Source organism: Haliotis cracherodii, unplaced genomic scaffold, assembly GCF_022045235.1.
Source record: "Haliotis cracherodii isolate W230 unplaced genomic scaffold, xgHalCrac1.p SCAF_2, whole genome shotgun sequence".
Lineage (NCBI taxonomy): Eukaryota > Metazoa > Mollusca > Gastropoda > Lepetellida > Haliotidae > Haliotis > Haliotis cracherodii.
This window is the reverse complement of record NW_027266275.1, coordinates 4,438,090-4,459,083: the sequence shown is the minus strand read 5'-3', so window position 1 is coordinate 4,459,083 and position 20,994 is coordinate 4,438,090. Positions and strand designations below refer to the sequence as shown.

The 20,994-nt window shown below is 41.4% G+C and overlaps 1 protein-coding gene across 1 annotated transcript in view; it reads left to right on the top strand.

The window, feature by feature from the left end:
* The window catches only part of LOC139469543 (uncharacterized), a 131,607-nt gene extending 121,145 nt beyond the window's left edge, over positions 1–10,462 (top strand). Inside the window, exons 5-6 of the mRNA XM_071251736.1 lie at positions 5,099–5,252; positions 6,681–10,462. Of these exons, the coding sequence (XP_071107837.1) occupies positions 5,099–5,252; positions 6,681–6,928 (402 nt within the window). The 3' untranslated portion in view covers positions 6,929–10,462. The remainder of the gene's footprint in view (positions 1–5,098; positions 5,253–6,680) is intronic.
* The last annotated feature ends 10,532 nt before the right edge of the window (positions 10,463–20,994 follow it).

Below are 20,994 nucleotides of genomic sequence, written 5' to 3'. Positions count from 1 at the left end.
AATCATGCATACATGCACATGCAAGCACATGACATACGTATACCCATACAGTCATGCATACATGCACACACAAGCACATGACATACGTATACCCATACAATCATGCATACATGCACACGCAAGCACATTACATACATATACACATACAGTCATGCATACATGCACACGCAAGCACATGACATACGTATACCCATACAGTCATGCATACATGCACACGCAAGCACATGACATACATATACCCATACAGTCATGCATACATGCACACGCAAGCACATGACATACGTATACCCATACAGTCATGCATACATGCACACGCAAGCACATGACATACGTATACCCATACAGTCATGCATACATGCACACACAAGCACATGACATACATATACCCATACAGTCACGCATACATGCACACGCAAGCACATGACATACATATACCCATACAGTCAAGCATACATGCACACACAAACACATTACGTACATATACCCATACAGTCACACATACATGCACACACAAGCACATGACATACATAAACCCATACAGTCACACATACATGCACACACAAGCACATGACATACATAAACACATACAGTCATGCATGCATGCATGCACAAGCAAGCACATGACATACATAAACCCATACAATCATGCATACATGCACACACAAACACATGACATACATATACCCATACAGTCACACATACATGCACACGCAAGCACATGACATACATATACCCATACAATCATGCATACATGCACACGCAAGCACATGACATACATATACACATACAGTCACACATACATGCACATGACATACGTATACCCATACAGTCATGCATACATGCACACGCAAGCACATGACATACATATACACATACAGTCACACATACATGCACATGACATACGTATACCCATACAGTCATGCATACATGCACACGCAAGCACATGACATACATATACACATACAGTCATGCATACATGCACATGACATACGTATACCCATACAGTCATGCATACATGCACACGCAAGCACATGACATACATATACACATACAGTCATGCATACATGCACACACAAGCACATGACATACATATACACATACAGTCATGCATACATGCACACGCAAGCACATGACATACATATACACATACAGTCACACATACATGCACATGACATACGTATACCCATACAGTCATGCATACATGCACACGCAAGCACATGACATACATATACACATACAGTCACACATACATGCACATGACATACGTATACACATACAGTCATGCATACATGCACACGCAAGCACATGACATACATATACACATACAGTCACACATACATGCACATGACATACGTATACCCATACAGTCATGCATACATGCACACGCAAGCACATGACATACATATACACATACAGTCATGCATACATGCACATGACATACGTATACCCATACAGTCATGCATACATGCACACGCAAGCACATGACATACATATACACATACAGTCATGCATACATGCACACACAAGCACATGACATACATATACACATACAGTCATGCATACATGCACACGCAAGCACATGACATACATATACACATACAGTCATGCATACAAGCACATGACATACGTATACCCATACAGTCATGCATACATGCACACGCAAGCACATGACATACGTATACCCATACAATCATGCATACATGCACACACAAGCACATGACATACGTATACCCATACAGTCATGCATACATGCACACGCAAGCACATGACACACATATACCCATACAGTCACGCATGCATACATGCACACACAAGCACATGACATACGTATACCCATACAGTCATGCATACATGCACACGCATGCACATGACATACATATACCCATACAGTCATGCATACATGCACACGCAACCACATGACATACATATACACATACAGTCACACATACATGCACATGACATACATATACCCATACAGTCATGCATACATGCACACGCAAGCACAATGTGTACACAATGTGGACGGGTAACTCGGGTACTCCGTAGGGGTGGGTACTGAGCAGCACCCAGGTACCCACAGAAATACCCAGACCCGTGGTTAGTCATGTGATATATGGTGTTAATAACAAAAGTTATCAAGAACTTCATGGCTACACTAATGTTCACATTCCTTCTGACTCTCATATGTTTGAATAAAGATAAAGTTTCTGTTAAATGTCACATGCCCAAAGCTACTCCACACAATGGCCCCCCACCCCACACCATGCCACCCTAATCCACCCCACCACACACCATGTCACCCCACCCCATACCATGCCACCCTACCCCACACCATGCCACCCCACCCCACACCATGCCACCCTACCCCACACCATGCAACCCCACCCCACATCATGCCACCCCACCCTACCCCACACCATGCCAACCCACCCCATCCCACACCATGCCACCCTACCCCACACCATGTCATCCCACCCCGCACCATGCCACCCCACCCCACACCATGCCACCCTACCCCACACCATGCCACCCCACCCCACACCATGCCACCCTACCCACACCATGCCACCCCACCCCACACCATGCCACCCCACCCCACATCATGCCACCCCACACCATGCCACCCCACCCCACACCATGCCACCCCACCCCACATCATGCCACCCCACTCTACACCACACCATGCCAACCCATCCCACACCATGTCACCCCATCCCACACCATGCCATCCTACCCCACACCATGCCACCCCACCCCACACCATGCCACCCTACCCCACACCATGCAACCCCACCCCACATCATGCCACCCCACCCTACCCCACACCATGCCAACCCACCCCATCCCACACCATGCCACCCTACCCCACACCATGCCACCCCACCCCACATCATGCCACACCACCCCACACCATGCCACCCCACCCCACATCATGCCACCCCACCCCACACCATGCCACCCTACCCCACACCATGCCACCCTACCCCACACCATGCCACCCCACCCCACACCATGCCACCCCACCCCACACCATGCCCCCCACCCCACACCATGCCACCCCACATCATGCCACACCACACCACACCACACCATGCCACCCCACCCCACCCAACACCACACCATGCCACACCACACCACACCATGCCACACCACACCATGCCACACCATGCCACCCCACCCCACCCCACGCCATGCCACCCTACCCGACACCATGCCTCACCACACCACACCATGCCACACCACACCACACCCTGCCACCCCACCACACCCCACCCCACCCCACCCAACATCACACCGCACCATGCCACCCCACCCCACCCCAACCAACACCACACCATGTCACACTATGCCACCCCACCCGACATCATGCCACCCCACCCCACGCCATGCCACCCCACCCGACACCATGTCACACTCTCAGAAGAACTCTCATGCTACTTTCCGACCAGATGACCTTGACTTGTCTCAGCTTGTTGGGAGACATCAGCTGCTGGATGTAATTTCATGATAGATTTACCAATAATTTCCTAATCACTAATTTGTCCTTTTTGAACCAAATCAATTGGGTTTAACAGAGTTCATCAATGACCAAGATTTGGCACCAAGTGCACACGATTGCCTTACTCTCTGCTGGTTGACTAATCATTGATGTCAATACACGCCAACACTGTGAAGTCCGTCACAATACAATGGGGAGTGAACATTTTACTTCTGGTGAATGTTTTTATTTTCCAAGGACAATTAAAATGCAAAATTGCCATTTTTTCTGGGTAAATCAATTAAAGGGGCACTGATCTAAAGCAACTCCCCGGGACTGGTTGTTGCCTTTGTTATTGTTTTTTCCGTGAGTACCTGGATGATATAGCAGAAACCTAGACTAGTTCGTGACCTCTGCTGCACAATTCGTAAGTGCATTTGTCACTTTTATTTAAGTATAAGGGCGTATGGTCACATTGTTCAACAAAATGAAATACAGTTTTGGAAATAATGAGGAAATGTAGGTTTCTTTGTGGGTGGCATTGGTGACGAAGTTTTGATAAGTCACTTGCTTGGTAATTGTACGATTTTCATTTACACTATTGTGACTTGCAACACAAAGTAAATATTTCTCCTGAGCATTGCTTATTTTATCATGTTTATATCTTTACAGTCAAAATGTGCAAAATTTTCACTTAGGAAATATATTAAACGCCAGAATATTCAGTTATTGTACAAATTGACTGAAAAATATGTCCATCTGTATTATTTTGATAACGAATTCCAAACATTTTTATGTTTAATATCATCACCAAGAGTCTGAACTTAGGGTGATCTTTGTACTACCATTGAGAGCTACTGTAAGCTGGACTTGGGGTGATCTTATAACTACCATTGAGAGCTACTGTAAGCTGGACTTGGGGTGATCTTTGTACTACTACTGAGAGCTACTGTAAGCTGGAAACATCATTACTTTTATTGTTACATTTATTAGGATTGTGGAGCTGTTTTACAATATGTGAAAACTATTGTGGAAAACAAAAGACAAAAGTCACTTTTTTGGATTTCTTGCTGAAACTGATGAAAATACAGTATCAAGTAGATGTAAATGTGTGTTGGGTGGTGGGGCAGACGATGGGTTAAAGTGTTCACTCATCACGCTGAACACCGGGATTCAATTCCTCAAGAAGGGTACAATGTGTGAAGCTCATTTCTGGTGTCCCCGGTGTAAAACCATACTTACTCACTGTTAATTCTTTATTGTCTTTCAATGACCAAAGTTATTGTTTCTCTAAAAGTGACAGAAAAGTAAAAAGAGCATGATGTTTGGAAATATATTGCTTCACAAGTACTTTTACTTTTATATAAAAAAATTAAAAATCAAACTTGTTTTTCAAATTGATTGATACATTGGCAAACTTTTAAAGCAAACATATATTGTTTTTTTTTCCTTTTGGAACATCAAAAGCTCTAATTAGGTCCTGTAGATAGAAGACTAACCATGCTAACAGTATTCATAACACACATGATATGTCTTTGTACAGAAGAAAGATGACATATTCCATTTTTTACATGATTAAAACCAGTTTGGCACAAGGGTATAGAATGTTGTCTCCTCCAGGCTTGCCGAGGTACGAAGATGGATTATGGAGTGGACGTGTCCGACTCAAGCCTGTCATCTAAAGACGAGGATGAAATGGATGCCGCGAACAGTGTCAGCATACGCAAGATTCCCATTGAAGCTGACTTCTTGTTCGCATATTCAACAGTACCAGGTACGAAATGTTTGCAATAGATGGAGCCATTGGAAGATGAAAAGTTTAATTTCCCAACATGCACTTTTTCAGATAACTTAGTGCGTGATTACAAGGATTGACTATAAGTAGCAAGCAGATCGAGAGCTGGGTGCTTCTTCCACCCCCTACCCTGAACCCTACTGATCATGTTGACGAAAAACTAAATCATTTGGAGACATGTTGGATACATGTTTTGAACAAATGTAACGGTTAATTGACTAATTTTTGGCTAACAAATGCAAATTGTTTCCTAAAATTATGTGCTAGCAGTTTGTATGTTAAGTGCATCCCCTTTTCCACAAGGCTGTGTCTGCACTTGTGCAAGGTGTTTGGAAGCAGGTTTGGTTTAATAGGCTTTATTGCTATGGTAGCATTGTTTTTGATCAGTTTATCATCCCTTTCATTTGGTCTTGCCTTGGTCAGAAGGGACTGTGAGTGTGTGAGTCAGGTACTGAGCCCTGGTCTTCTGTGAGACAAACAAACACCATGCCGCAGTTTTACAATGCAGACTGCACGTCAGGCTGGGTATCAACAAGTACCATCTCTTAACATCTTTGGTATGAGTAAGTGAGTTGGGTTTAACGCAGCTTTGAACAGTGTCACTTTCATGTGAGTGGAATTTAAAGCCCAATCTGATCGGGTCTAAGATGTTTAGGACTGATGAAACCCACGAGCATCGGTATGGTGCTGATCAAACATGATCGGGGTGAACTTCTATTTGAAACCACAATCGTATGTATCTGGCAAGCCCAAGGGATGCAACTCTGCACAGCAAATTGTGACGCCTGAAATGACTGGGCCACCCGTGCATGTCATGATTTCAAATGCTTTAATTTTACATTTGGGCTGGCCCACATTGCTATAGCAAAGAATGAGATATCTGAATTAATTATTGCATTTAGAGATGAAAGGTGTTGGAAATAACTCCAGGGATACACAGTGTTGCCTGACATCTAGCCACACATGATAGCTTTAAATAATGAACCAGTAGCCCAGTGGTGTGATTGATAATCAGTTACTCCCAAGCTGAGATAAAAAAAATCTGTTTTTTATACACTTGATTGTCAGATTAAAAATAAATAAATAAAAAATTTGGGAAAAAAGGCCTTACCATTTTAATGCCTTTTTCTTATTTATGATGAGCAAAGGTTATTCTTAATTCTGGTTGGTAGGGTGAAAGAGAAAACAAGCCAATGTACAATAGAATGTGTAATGTTACTTTGTACTGCAAGGTTTTCTTAATTTTTTGTATTACTGAAATTATTTCACAGAAACAAAAGTTGTTAGTTTCATTTGAACCCACATTTACAAAATATTTGTATAGACAAAAAAACAACGAAATTAAGGAGTCAATGTTTGTACTTAATAATGCAGACTTATAAAAAGTCCCATCTCCCAATGTTTCAGGGTACTATTCGTGGAGGAACAACCAGGATGGCTCGTGGTTCATACAGGCCCTGTGCATAGTGTTGGAGAACTACGGCATGAAGATGGAGCTACTGCACATGCTCACACATGTCAACAGGATTGTTGCGTACGAGTTTGCCTCGTGCACGGACCGTGAATTTACGGACAAGATGAAACAAATGCCCTGTGTTGTGTCCATGCTGACTCGATATGTTTTTTTCCGACACAAGAAACAGGACATCAGATGAAGACGTCTCCATTGATGGTGCTCTGCTTTTACAGTTGAATATTCAGCACAATGTTGCCATGGAAATGGTGACCGTGTATTAGCCTTATCTGGCTGCGAGAGTTACAGATGTCTTATTTTAAACAAATCAATTTTTGAAGAGCTGATTTTTTTATATTCATGTTGAATTTTATTAATTCAACAGCAAAGAATGATTTTAACACTGTAAGAAAAAGTACTACCACATGATTGATTTATTGGTAATAGGTATTAGCTCTATGTAAAGCACACCACGATCACTTTGTTTGGTGTACCACATGCTCACTACATGTTCAGAGAGGTTAAACTTAAAGCACTTATATATACTACTCAAAAGAAGTTAATAACACCTGATTTGTTCATATGACTACAGTTAATCTGCCATGGTCATGACAGAATAATGACAGTCACGCGAACAATTCAGGTGTTGTTCTTCTGTTAAGTAGTATATATAGAGATATCACCTAGTAACGTGTCTGGCATATGACAAGTTGACATTTGAGTCTTTATCAATTAGGCATCAAATAAAGATTGTGACCAAGCAAGTTGGGATGCAACATGATATTTTCTGATTGGATTGTTACATCACCGGGCATCGATGGTATGTAGGGACGGGTCTGATTGTGGCTGACTTCCGTTGGAGGTCAAGGTCACCAGAGGTCACATGAAGTACATCTGGGTATCTGGGTGATCAATGCCAAAGAAAAACTACAAGCTTTGTGGGTTTTAGCTGAAGATTGATAGGGATTATGGTTGATTTGCATCACCTTCAGACATGGGGACATGGGTGGCCATGTCATCCACAGGGACACTGTTTTCTGTATAGAGTTGCCTTTCTTTGGCGAAACTTACGATCATGGTTTACTTATGGACCATACCCTACTCGTGGGTTTCACCAAAGTGGTAAAGGTTGAAGACCTGCATCACCTCCTCACTATCAAGATGACACTATATACTACTCAAAAGAAGTTAAGGACCACTTGATTCTTTCATATTTCTATAGTTGATCTGTCATGGCATGACAAAGTTAATTATAGTGATATAAAAGAATCATGTGGTCCTCAACCTCTCTTGAGTTGTCGAAGTTGAATACTGTTCAAAGGGGTGTTAAGCGTAACTCACTCGCTACTGATATTCTTAAGGCAGGGTTAGAAGGGAGTCAATGGAGAAATTGTGATGTCTTTCAGTCTGTAAGCCTTTCTTTCTCTGATGTTGTCTATCAGTGAAACAGTGAATGTGTTTGGGTTGAGGAGCACCTGCAGCACAATATCTCACTCTGTCAGCAGAATACATTATGTATCTAGATACACTATTTCTGGAAATATTGCATAATTTTGATATTTCAAAAATCTGCAAAACCCTGTCTTTGCTTCAAAATTCCCTTTTTGATAAATGGTCATGATACAAGGTAATATATATAATATACCAATATATATGCTAAACTAAGTACCGAGGGGAACATATTGTGTATCTCATCATAGAGGTTGGTATTGCTGTGCACTGGTAAATCGTTTCAGCCTTATCTGCAGCATGCCTTTCACATAGGGATATTAAGGTTGATTATACAGTGATACCACTGCATCTGGCACCGTATTTCCCTAGTGTGGACGATGGTGTGTAACTCCAGCAGCCACTGATCAACTTAAGAATTACTTGTGATTTGAGCATACCCCTGAGCAACCTGAGTGGTTTGGAAATATGTGCAAAATATATAACCTATTATTATTATTATCATTATTATTATTATTATTATTATCTGTAGGTATATTTAATTGGTTACTTTATCTTTGCGGTAGGTTGGATGCAGAACAAGTTGTTTGAAAAATGCACATTTAGGATTAAAGGTCTTGGTAAAGAAGCTTCTTAATTTACTTTTTTAATATTTAAGACATTCACCTATACTACTCAAAAGAAGTTAAAGAGCACCCAATTTTTCATATGACTATAGTCATTCTGTCATGTCAGATCAACTATTGTCATGAAACAATTGGGTATTCTTTCACTTCTTTGGAGTAGTGTGTGTATGTATATATAGTTTGGAATTATTATTTGTATGCGTTTCTAGATTATTATTTTTTCATAAAATAAATATATTCCATGGTCATGGTGCAGGACTACACAATCTCCAGCTGTTCCCCACTGCATTAAATGTGCAGCACCGACCCTCACACACACAAACACTATTCCCATGTTGCGAGCTTGGGGAGAAACATGTACATGATGGAGGGAAAGTGAACAAATGATTAAATCTGCATCATAGATCCATTTGTAAATGGATGCATCTCTTCTTGTGATGACTGTTGATATTCATGATCAGATCATTGTTTTTCTTCAATTTGTTTATCAAGAGATTCATAACTTGGATTCTATTGTATTGTTGGAAATGTCACCTAACCATTTGTTCACTACAACCAAGGGGACTATTGAGGCACAAAACATGACCAAAATGTTCTTGACACAATAGTCCCCAAGTCTGTCACACAAAATACATGATGGTAAAGGAGAAGGGAGTTAACTCTTGTTAACACTCCAGAACAAAGTTGCACTTTTGGACCCTTACATCTTTTACGGTTCAATTCTGTGGACAAAAATATATTGAGTGTCTGACTTGGGCAAATATATAATAAAGAAAGACCAGTAATACTATACCCATACTTTAACCATTTTTAAAAAAAATAATTTTTTGTCTGGTCTTCTGTATTATGGATTTTAGTACTCACTTTTCAGAAATGAAATAGTGTTTTCTTGCAGTTTTGAATAATATATTATCTCATGAAACAGATTAATTATCACTTTCATCACTTTGCTATTGTTTATATCCATCTATATGTGGTCCAAGCTGCCCCACATGTTGAGATGGCCATATCGGGCCATGTTTTATTGTAAGTTTAAGGATCAATGTCAGTGTCATATGTATAGTCATGCAGGAAGTTAGTGTATTGATGCGGAATTAGTATGATTTGGGCGTCTGACACAGTGTCTGAATTCTTGTCCATCAGCTGACATGATGCAGCGACCATAAAACACAGCCACCTTGTTGAAGCCTGTGGTAGTGGGTTTGATTCCCAGATTGTGTTTCTAGTAGGGCTGGGACAGGTAACACGGGTCGGGTGGGTACTGAGTAGGACCAGGTACCCACAGGACTACCCAGACCCGTGGTTAGTCACCGGATATATTGCTTTATGACAAAAATATCTAAAACTCCATGGTTATGTAGCGGCCATAAAATTTCCGAGTCCCGGGATGACTCCACGATCTGCTACAGTTACACTACAAGTCACTAATGTTTGCATTTCTTTCTGACTATGCACCCTTTCCTTCTGACATTTATAGGTTTGAATAAAGATAAACCTTCGGTCAACTTCAGTGTATGCATGACCAGATCGTTTTATACGTGTATCTAAATACATTTTACAAGGGATACGGTCAAACAACCTCCAATCAGACATTTTACACCCAAGTCTATAGCGGGTACCCGGGTAGGGTCGGGTAATAGTGTGGTGGGTACCATGGTAGGGTCGGGTAATAGTGTGGTGGGTATCCGGGTAGGGTCGGGTAATAGTGTGGTGGGTACCCGGTTAGGGTCGGGTAATAGTGTGGCGGGTACCCGGTTAGGGTCGGGTAATAGTGTGGCGGGTACCCGGTTAGGGTCGGGTAATAGTGTGGTGGGTACCCGGGTAGGGCCGGGTAATAGTGTGGTGGGTACCCGGGTAGGGTCGGGTAATAGTGTGGCGGGTACCCGGTTAGGGTCGGGTAATAGTGTGGCGGGTACCCGGGTAGGGTCGGGTAATAGTGTGGCGGGTACCCGGTTAGGGTCGGGTAATAGTGTGGTGGGTACCCGGGTAGGGTCGGGTAATAGTGTGGTGGGTACCCGGGTAGGGCCGGGTAATAGTGTGGTGGGTACCCGGGTAGTACATTTGGACTCGTCCCAGCCCTAGTTTCTAGGTTTGTCAGCACCAAAGTGGTGACCTGCATCACTACTGGCTTAACTCTCACATGAAGGAGACATGCAGTGATATGACTGAAATACTGTATTAAACCCACTCCTCACCGGCGTTGCCAAATGTTTCCTATTGAGTATATGCTGAAACCACTGACGCTCTGTGCAGGAGTAAAAGCAGAATCAAAAGGAATATTTCATATATCTCCACTCCCACTATCATGATAAGGCAATGAATATTTCATATATCTTCACTCCCACTATCATGATAAGGCCAATGACTATTTCATATATCTCCACTCGTACTTTATGATAAGGGCAGTGAATATTTCAAAAATCTCCACTCCCACTTTTATGAGGGCAATGAATATTTCATATATCTACACTTGTACTTTATGATAAGGGCAATGAATATTTCATATATCTAGTGTTACGTGTCAATTCCCAAATTAAAACAATATGTTAACCCAGAAATCTGTACGAACTTAGTGTGAAACCAACAAACAACCAACAAGTGGTATACAATCAAAAAATGTACATACATAATTCACTAAGTCTACAAATCAATACCAATTACTGCACAGCAATTACAATGGCAGTAAATGATGGAGTGCAACTAAATATTCAATGGCAATATATAATATGACAACAGTGGTCAGTATTAAATACACAAATACAGTGGTGATAGCAAAAGTCAGTGATAGTAATGTACAGTCAAGTCCTGTTAATCTGACATTGTTGGTTGCATATGATTAGGTCGGATCGTGATTGAGAAAAATTACAAAGAAATATCCATATTGTTATGTTACATTGTTAGCGGAATGTTTTCTAATCATGCAACTTCTAAAGCTCAACACAAAACAACTGTTACGGACGGTAAGACTTATTCAAAATACTTTTAAAAGCATAGTCTGGAATGGAAGTCACTAGTTTGAAACTGGTACCGCAAAGCTTAAGAAAGCTGCTTTCTAAGTGGCTAACGTTGACTTCCTGTGTCATTTCATTGGTCGGGCATAGTTCGCGAAAGGTTGTTCTGACGTGATCTGTAATGCGATGTCCTCAGCGATAGCAAGAACTTGTTTCTGATTTTAATGAGATTGAGGTAATCAAAGCATGTGATTAATCCTGTTGTCTTTATTTAAAACATTAATTGTTTATTGTTAAGCAAGATTATCTTTGCTGCCGTTGTAATATGCAGCTATCAGTCGACTCGTCGCGCATCAAAACACAGGCTGTGTACTCACGGGCAGATGACCACAGAGTGCGCTGATCACTGTGTCGGATTAATGAGACTGATTAATGTGTGATTTCAGTAATTCGTTGCAGTGTCGGAGTCATAGTGCGAGACTGTCGGACTAACGGGTCTAAATAGCACTGATTTAATAGGTTCCCATCATTTGTGTCTGATAAAGTCGATTGTCAGGTTAATGAGTGTTGGATTAACGAGACTTGATTGTATATTCACCCAGCGGCAACAGTGGTCAAGCTTCCGAGATGGCGTAGGCAGGGAATCAGGGATGTAAGTGATCCTCACATGAAAGCTGGTTCAGATGAGATGTGATGAAATGCATGAGAGTTAGTTAAACACGGTATAACCCATCTAGCTACTGGAAAGTTCTACACAGTGCCCTCAAAAGTCTAGCGGCACTAGAACATTTCAGAAGTTTCTATAACATACTATCACTGTCTGCAGTATGCCAGACCGGAAATTTACACACCACTAGCATCTCTTGACGAATGATCACTGTCCGAACACAATACAATGAGCATCTACCGAATCTCAACTGAAACAGTTACACTCATTGTGAAACAATAAGATACACTTACAGAAGAGAATTTATGGATGTCAACCTCTTTATTATGAGGAACACAATGTTTAGGAGTGGATTTTAACTCCGTCATCAGGTGAATAAATGCTATGATGCAGAGAACATTTATATGTATCTGTAAGAACAAGAAAATATGACAAAGGTGGAAACTTAACAACAGATTATTGGCGCTGTTAGGGAATAGCAATGGGCAAAAGGAACCCAACACTTAACTTAGCAAACAGATCAAAGCACTAAATACACTGCCACATATCACTACACCCCTACTTTTATGAGAAGGGCAATGAATATTTCCTCATATAAACACCCACAATTACTCAGTTTATCCTTTTATGGTCCAAATGATAACTGAAGTTCTGAAATATGCTCAGAAAGAGGCCATGAAGGAAACACTATCACTACATTTCTTGAAGGAAAGCCCACAGGTCTTGGGATATTGATAGGAGTATGTTTGTTTGTTTGTTGTATAATGCCGCACTCAGCAATATTCCAGCTATATGACGGCTGTAAATAATGAGTGGAGCAGACAGTCCAGTGATTGATGATATCATAAGAATTGATCTTCGCAATTGGGATATGATGACATATCCCGTTAGTCACCTCATACGAGACTGACCACCCGATCCCGTAAGTCACCTCTTACGACAAGCACAGTCACCTATTACAGCAAGCATGGGTTGCTGAAGACCTTTTTTAACCCGCATCTTCATGGGTTTTGATAGGATTAACATTTATGTTGATCAACATTAAGTTGAAAGTAATTGGTTCAGTATTTGGAATTTTAGGCAGAAAATGTGAGATTTATAAAGACATGGTTGAAGATATCTCCACAAGGATGCTTGCCTGTTCAGTGGTATTTGATGCGGTTGAGATTTTGAGAGGCTTTTGTGGATTTTAACACTTTTTAAGTGCCTGTGATTGAAGGATGCACAACATGATGTTTGAGAAACTGAATACATGTACAGTATACCAAGTTTCTCTGACCTAAACAGGGGCCTTTTTCTCATGTGAAGAAGCAGATGTAAGACCTGATTGGCTGTTGAAATATTATTTGCCATAACATTTGTTTGTGTTGTCCCATTATTTTTCATTATTATGTTTGTTGGATCACATATTTATTGCTGCCAAAGTCAGAGATGTCGAAAAAACTATAGGAATGTGTGAGTAAATTTGTCCCAAGTATGTTTGTCAGGGAAATGGAAACGACTAAATTTATTATTCTGCAACTTCTGGTGATCACTTTGGCTAAATATTAATATAAAATTGGGTGATGTGAAATGAGATTTACTGTTGCGTTCAAGATTATTACACTTATATTGTGATGTGCTTGTATGTGTGTGTGTGGCAGCTCGTACTAGACTGAGCTGAAGCCGGTTTAGCACAGCTATCACACTGAGATACTGTGTCACAGTTTAACATGGATACCCCACTCACCATGCTCACCAGTCTAGTCCTGTTTCATCCCCATCTGCCAGGGTAACAACAAGTACCATATTTTAAGGGGTTTTGGTATGTTTTGTTTTTTTTAACGTCGCAGTCACCTATTACAGCAGGTAGTCTTTAAATAATCAAGACAATACAGTGATTGATATCATGAGCATCGATCCACACAATTGGGAAACGATGACATGCATCAACCAAGTCAGCAAGCCTGACCACCCGATCCTGTTAGTTGCCTCTTAAAACAAGCATAGTCGCCTTTTAAGGCAAGCATGGGTTGCTGAAGACCCCTGTTTGGCGGGGATCGAACCACCAGTCTGCTCTCCAGGCAGACGCTCTATCCACTGGCCCATGAAGGTGGTCATACTATCAGGTTGGGCAGGATATCAGCATTGTGGATGATTTTCTACGGGCAGCATGATCTGTGATCCAACAAATAAAACTATTGAAAGGGCCTTTGTTTGATTTGTAGCCATGTTAGACTGTTGCTTTCCCTTATCCAAAAAAGCCAACCCCTTGGCCCTTCAACTGTTTGTTGTGAGAATGTTGGGGTGACCATGGTTATTTGACTGGACACATTTCATCAAGGGAATCAAATTGTTTTAGCTTCCTTGTACATTCCTGGTACATTGTATACAGAAACCCTTAGTCTGTTCTCTATTCCTTTCTTTATTCATACAGTGAGCCTTGTATTACTTTAAGTTTATTGAATCAACGCAGATGTGTGTAACTGTGTAGCTATGTAGATGTCAGCACACCTGGACCAAGACAACACTAAGCTTATGCAATGGGGTGTTGTCCTATATTTTTTGACATCTTGGTCATATTTCTGTCAATGTACAACTGTGTATATAATTTGTATTTCTGAAGTCATACCCTTCATTGTGTTGTATATTGGTTCTTACTCACTTAGTTAAATTAGCCTTAATTTATTGTTATGTAGAATTCAGTCTTTCAATATTTATTATACTGAAGTTACACCCATGTCCTAGTGAGCTACAGTGTCTAGTGGTTCTATTTCTAACATTAGTGAAAACTGGCTTCATTACTGTTCTAAAGAAGTTAAGGACAACCTGATTCTTTCATATAATGATAGTTAATCTGTAATATGAAAGAAATGTTTGATTCTTAACTTTTTTTGTGTAGTATATATTTGAGTCACACATTATTCCTGATATGTACATTTGTCCCAGCTGGACCGTTTGTTTAGTTGCTCTTGACATCCAGATATATTATACACATATGTGTCATCAGTGTTTAGTCGTGTAGTTTCTATACACCATTTATACACCATTGTATTCTTGATTCATTTGTTTTTACCCATGCAAATGGTAAATAAAGTATACAAAAACTAATGCTTGTTGTTTAAGATGGATGGGTACTGTCTGACTGGAGTGTCCATGGATGTGTAGTAATCCTATCCTCATACGAGTCAAGTCTAGATAAGCGGACACTACAAGCAGGCCAGCCTTTGAAAGGGACAACTTTTTCTTATTATTTACATAATCTAGGAATTACTTTACTTGGAAAGTGTAATCCCCAATATGACAGTTACATTTGACCACTTGGGCCATTCACTGTCCTGTTTGTTGGTTTATTTGTTTAACGCCACACTCAGCAATATTTTAGATTTATGACAGTGGTCTGTAAATAATCAAGTCTGGACCAGACAATCCAGTGATTGACATGATGAGCATCGATTCATGCAATTGGGATACGATGACATCCATCAACCCAGTCAGCGAGTCTGACCACCCGATCCCATTCGTCGCCTCTTACGACAAGCAGTCGCTTTTTACGGCAAGCATGGGTTGCTAATGACCTATTCTACCCCAGATCTTCACAGGTCTCTTTCTTTATGTAAAACCGGAGGACAAATGATTTTTTCCTAGCATTTTCAGGAACAGTTTCAAACAGAATATCAAATGATTGACCCTTAGTGTAAATGAGACGAGACGGCATCCTAGTCTCCCTTTTAATCTGGAGTGGCCATCAGCATCAGACCGTGAGACGAGTCCGTCTATAAACAGCCCCCCATCAGTCAGCTGTCAGCCGGTTTCAGTCAGCCGAGTTAATGTCACCCGATTTGGGAGGGTAGTCTGAAACAATGGATGCTCCCTGCATGGTCTGTGCAGGAGAACAGAGACGAGTGATGGATGTATAGGCCACAGGGATTTGCGTTTGAAGTCAGCCGAAGATAATGTTACAATTGACTGCCAACATAGAAGACGCCATGCTCAGCTTGGGGCATAGGTCGTCGGACATGATGGCATGGCTTCACTGACAATAGCCTAAGAAACAAAATCAAATTGGTTCTTCGGTACCGACTAATTGCTTCAGAGGCATTATGTTTTGTGTTTCATTTTGAAAAAATAAAGTGCTGTCTGGGGAGAAAAAAGAAATATAGAATATAGAATATATATAGAAGAAGTCTAATAATAAAATGCTTTCTGGGTATGAATCTTTCTCATGAGGGATGGACAAAAGTCCTCTCTATCGCCTTAGACATGTTGTTCAACATGTTGTCTTTAGCCTATTACTGTATATAGGGGGCACGAGTGGCCCAGTCATCTAAGAAGCTGCAATTTGCTGTGCAGAGTTATGTCCCATGGACATGCCAGAAACCTATGATTGTGGGTTTGAATCCCGGTTCTCCCTTATGATTTTTCTAGGTTTGTCAGCACCATACCTATGCTCGTGGGTTTCACCGAAGTTGTAAATGTCTGAGACCTGCATCCCTTCTGGCTTGTCTCCCACTTTAAGCTGACACACTGTGATGTAACTGGAATAATGTTAAAAGCAGTTTTAAACCCAACTCACTCACCTTTTACCTCATCTCACTCATCCTTTACCTGCCACCCTCCATGTCCTCAGGGGAAAGTCCCAAGTGAGGCAGGTCATGTTTACCACTTTGGTTAAATCCACGAGCATGGACATGGTGCTGGCAAACCTAGAAACATACATTGAGGTGAACCGAGATTCAAACCCACAATCATAGGTTTCTGGCATGCCCAACTCTGCACAGCTGATTGCAGCACCTTTAACGATTAGGTGACCGGTGCCTCCCATGCAGGTAAAGAGCTGTCTGACAACAGAATCTGTGTAAATTTTCAAAATGAAAGTCTCCTTAATTGGAGCTAGCGTCATGTAGAACATGTCATGTGAAAATGATATTGACATGTTCAGAAGACTTGGGTAAGATGTCATAAGAATTAATGCCATAGATTGACAGCTTTGGGGTGTCATGTAAGATGAAGTCACAACATAGAGTGAGGTGAGGTGAAATTGGGTTTAACATTGCATCCAAGATTATTGAACTTATATAGCGACGTGCATGTACGTGTATGTGTGGCTGCTTGTACTAGTCCGGACTGATGCCAATTTATAGTGCTAGCTCACTGAGATACCATGCCGCAGGTAAACATGAATACCCCACTCAGACACAGTATACTGACTTCGCCCCGACCAGTCCTTGTTTTAGCCCCTTAAAGCCAAGCGCCAGACAGGGTAACAAGTACCATATTTTAACGTCTTTTGGTATGACGCGTCCGGGGATCAAACCCTGGACCTTCTGCTCTCCGGGCAGACGCTCTACCACTAGACCACAGAGGCGGTTACAACATAGAGTGAGTGAGTATTGTTTTACACTGCCTTTAGCAATATTTCAGCACTAACACGGCGGTGGACACCAGAAATGGGCTTCACACATTGAACCCATTTTGGGAATCGAACCCAGGTCTTTGGCTTGAGTAGCAAACACTTTAACCACTTGGCTACCCAACCACCCCCACACAACATATAACTTCTCATTAAGAGATGTCAAGGGGGGCTGGAAACGGACGCTGCATGTTCTAGTTTGTCATGTGACATAAAGTAGGGATACACGACTACAGAAGAATAAGACAACTCTTTCTTCATATTTGACATCGTTTATTTGATATAACTATGTACAGTTTCATCACACACATGGGTCATCTTCGTAAAACATCCGTATTAGCCATGGGTTCCTGCTCAAACCCTGGTCTAAGAAACTGACTTAGTACCCTTAGATCACATAACGGACATCAGCTTATGAAAACTATGTTTACTTGCACATACTACCAAACAAGTAGGCGGTCTTTCATTTTGCAAAACAAATTTCAATGTAATCAGTGCTTTCATAAATTTTCGAAAAGAATAGACTTGGATGTTTGAAATGTAATTGACAGCTCTCATAGAATTATTAGAATAACACTTTAACTTTCGTAATTAGTCATGAGACTGCAGTGCCTTGTTCTACAAATAGACCTTGGGAGTTACGAAAGTCCTTGTGTCGAGATCGTGTTGTGCATGTGGGCTCTGGTTTTGGAAACAGCTTCACTGAGAATTACTTGGAGAACGTTCTCATCAACACGATTAATCAAATTACACTGATAATAAAAGTCACCAAGCATGGAAAAACTTGCAGAAAGCTAGCAGTTGATTCTTATATAGGTTTATTGATCTAGGTATGTTCATATCAACTATAACACACAACAAACAAACACTCAATGACATTAACAAACTGTCTCCTCTAGCCAACATCACTCACAGTAACTGCAAGTATATGTCCAAATATACTACAATACACATGGCAAAATAAGAAACAGTGTGAATTCCAAGGATGTATATTCAAAATATTCCAACCGGAATATTCACAGTTACCATGGAAATGAAAAGTTTTTGGTTTCCTCAAAATTCAAACTTTGGAAATTACCCCAACTTCCAGAAAAGGATGTTGTCATGTTACCATGGCTACAGAGATTTACAATTGGAACAACACAAATGTGACACAAGATGGTAAGCATGATCTGAATGTTTAAGTCTGTGCCAAACACTTTGAGTCTAACTGGCCTTGATTTGTCTCCTGGCTTCATTCTTCAGTAGATTTAACTGTTACACATATGGAGTCCATATTATGGACTATCATTATACTTGACATGCGTACTAGACCAAACAAATAGTACCAGACGAGAGGCTGAAGTTGCAGACTTAGTAAAATCTAAATATTTTTTACATTTGTATACTTATCCTGCATTACTCCTTAATGCATTCACTGCTTACTTACGACAACTAGAAGGACAGCCTGCGAAGGTCCTGGGTGAAGAAATAAAGTTGTTGTTCTCAAGTCCCAATAAGTGGCCTTCCGTCGCTGTCCTGTGACCTTGATGACACCTAAGGTAATCTTCACATCACTGCCTGTCGCCCAAGCTCTTAGAAAAACATACTTTTGAGGTTTCTGAAGCCAAAGTGGGGAGGCAAGTCTTACGACGGGTGGGCCTTAAGCGTAGTAATGCAGGATAAGTATACAAATGTAAAAAATATTTAGATTTTACTAAATTTTTTACTTATCCTGCATTACTCCTTAATGCATCTGTATCGGACGGTTTGGAGGTGGGTAAACCTTCAGAATACAGAAACCTCAATAATTCACACCCTACAATACGACACCAGTTGGTCGATAAACCGTGAAGCGGAAAAGTTCAGAAAGGAAACAAAACGCCATTACGGTAGGGTTGTTCAAAAATCAAAAAGATTGAACATAGGAATTAAAGAGAAATTCCCTATATATACACGCATAGTAATAAAGAAAATAATAGCTATTCAGCTAATTCTTTACTTACTACGTCATCGAGCCGTCGCTGACAAACAAGATTGTCTAATATTCTTCCACTGGCGGCGACTGAGTGACTGCACATGGAAGTTGACTGGCTCTGTATAGGGCGAGTTCATTACTTGCGTCAGGGGTTGGCAACCTACAGGATAACAACCAGAGGGCCAAACTTCAAACGTTTTCGACATCCCCGAGAGCCCCAACGCGAAGGTTATGACTAACGAAAATATGTGTCGAATCTCCAGAAATATCCTTCCGTGATTGTTCCAAAACCACAAGTGCCGTGTTGAGTCCTGGTAAGGCTGACACCTTGAGATCTTGAGGGTAATTCGCTCTCGGCGAGTTCCGTTTGGCGATCTCGTATGTCTGAAGGATTACTGCACGTAACCATAGAGATATGGTGTTTGCAATTATGCGACTAACTTCGGTCGTTGACAAAGTAAATACGGGTATCAATGACCGCTTCCTCGAACTCCTCGTCGAACTCCTAGTCTTGGAGCGTCGAAAGAAAACTCGAACTGCTCGCACCGAGCCCAGGAGAACTTCACCATGTACGATTCCCACACTAGTCGATATCGGTGGGATGGTGAAGGAACGGTCGGGTTGGCCCGGTAGTAGATTTTAGCAATAAAATCCCAGCATAACCCTAGATGTCCCGTTCCGTGCGTCCCATGCTCAAAACGGATCCGGGTTGAGTCAATCACATGTAGTTCGCTCACCCGTACCGCCATTGCTAATGCCAAGAGAAACCATTGTTTCCTTGGTGATGTCCAAGCTCCTCACAGCGATAGCCCGTTCGCGGAGCTCTCTATACTATACCGAGAGTGTAACGAAGGTGTCACGCGATGGGAAGGAGCTTGAAAATGAGGATGAAATGAGGATGCAATGAGGGGCCCGAAGGGGGCCCTCGCAAACCTCGAAGTACCACGTTCAAGTCCCAATCAGGTGGCTGGAACTTGGCCTTCTGATCCTCAAGCCTGAATGAGCATAATATGGCCTGTAGTTCCGTGACCTTAATCACATTGTGATTTTCCGGAAACGGCCAACACTAAGATAATTGCAGCCAATTACGTAGTAATGGTGCTACCTTCCAAGTGTTTTTGGGTACGCAATGTAGGAGGTATTCCTCTAGGAATTGTGACGCAATCGTAGGGTCTTGATTCTTTCCTTCCCTGTAAAAAGTCTCAAGTGATCCCCACTTGTCATCG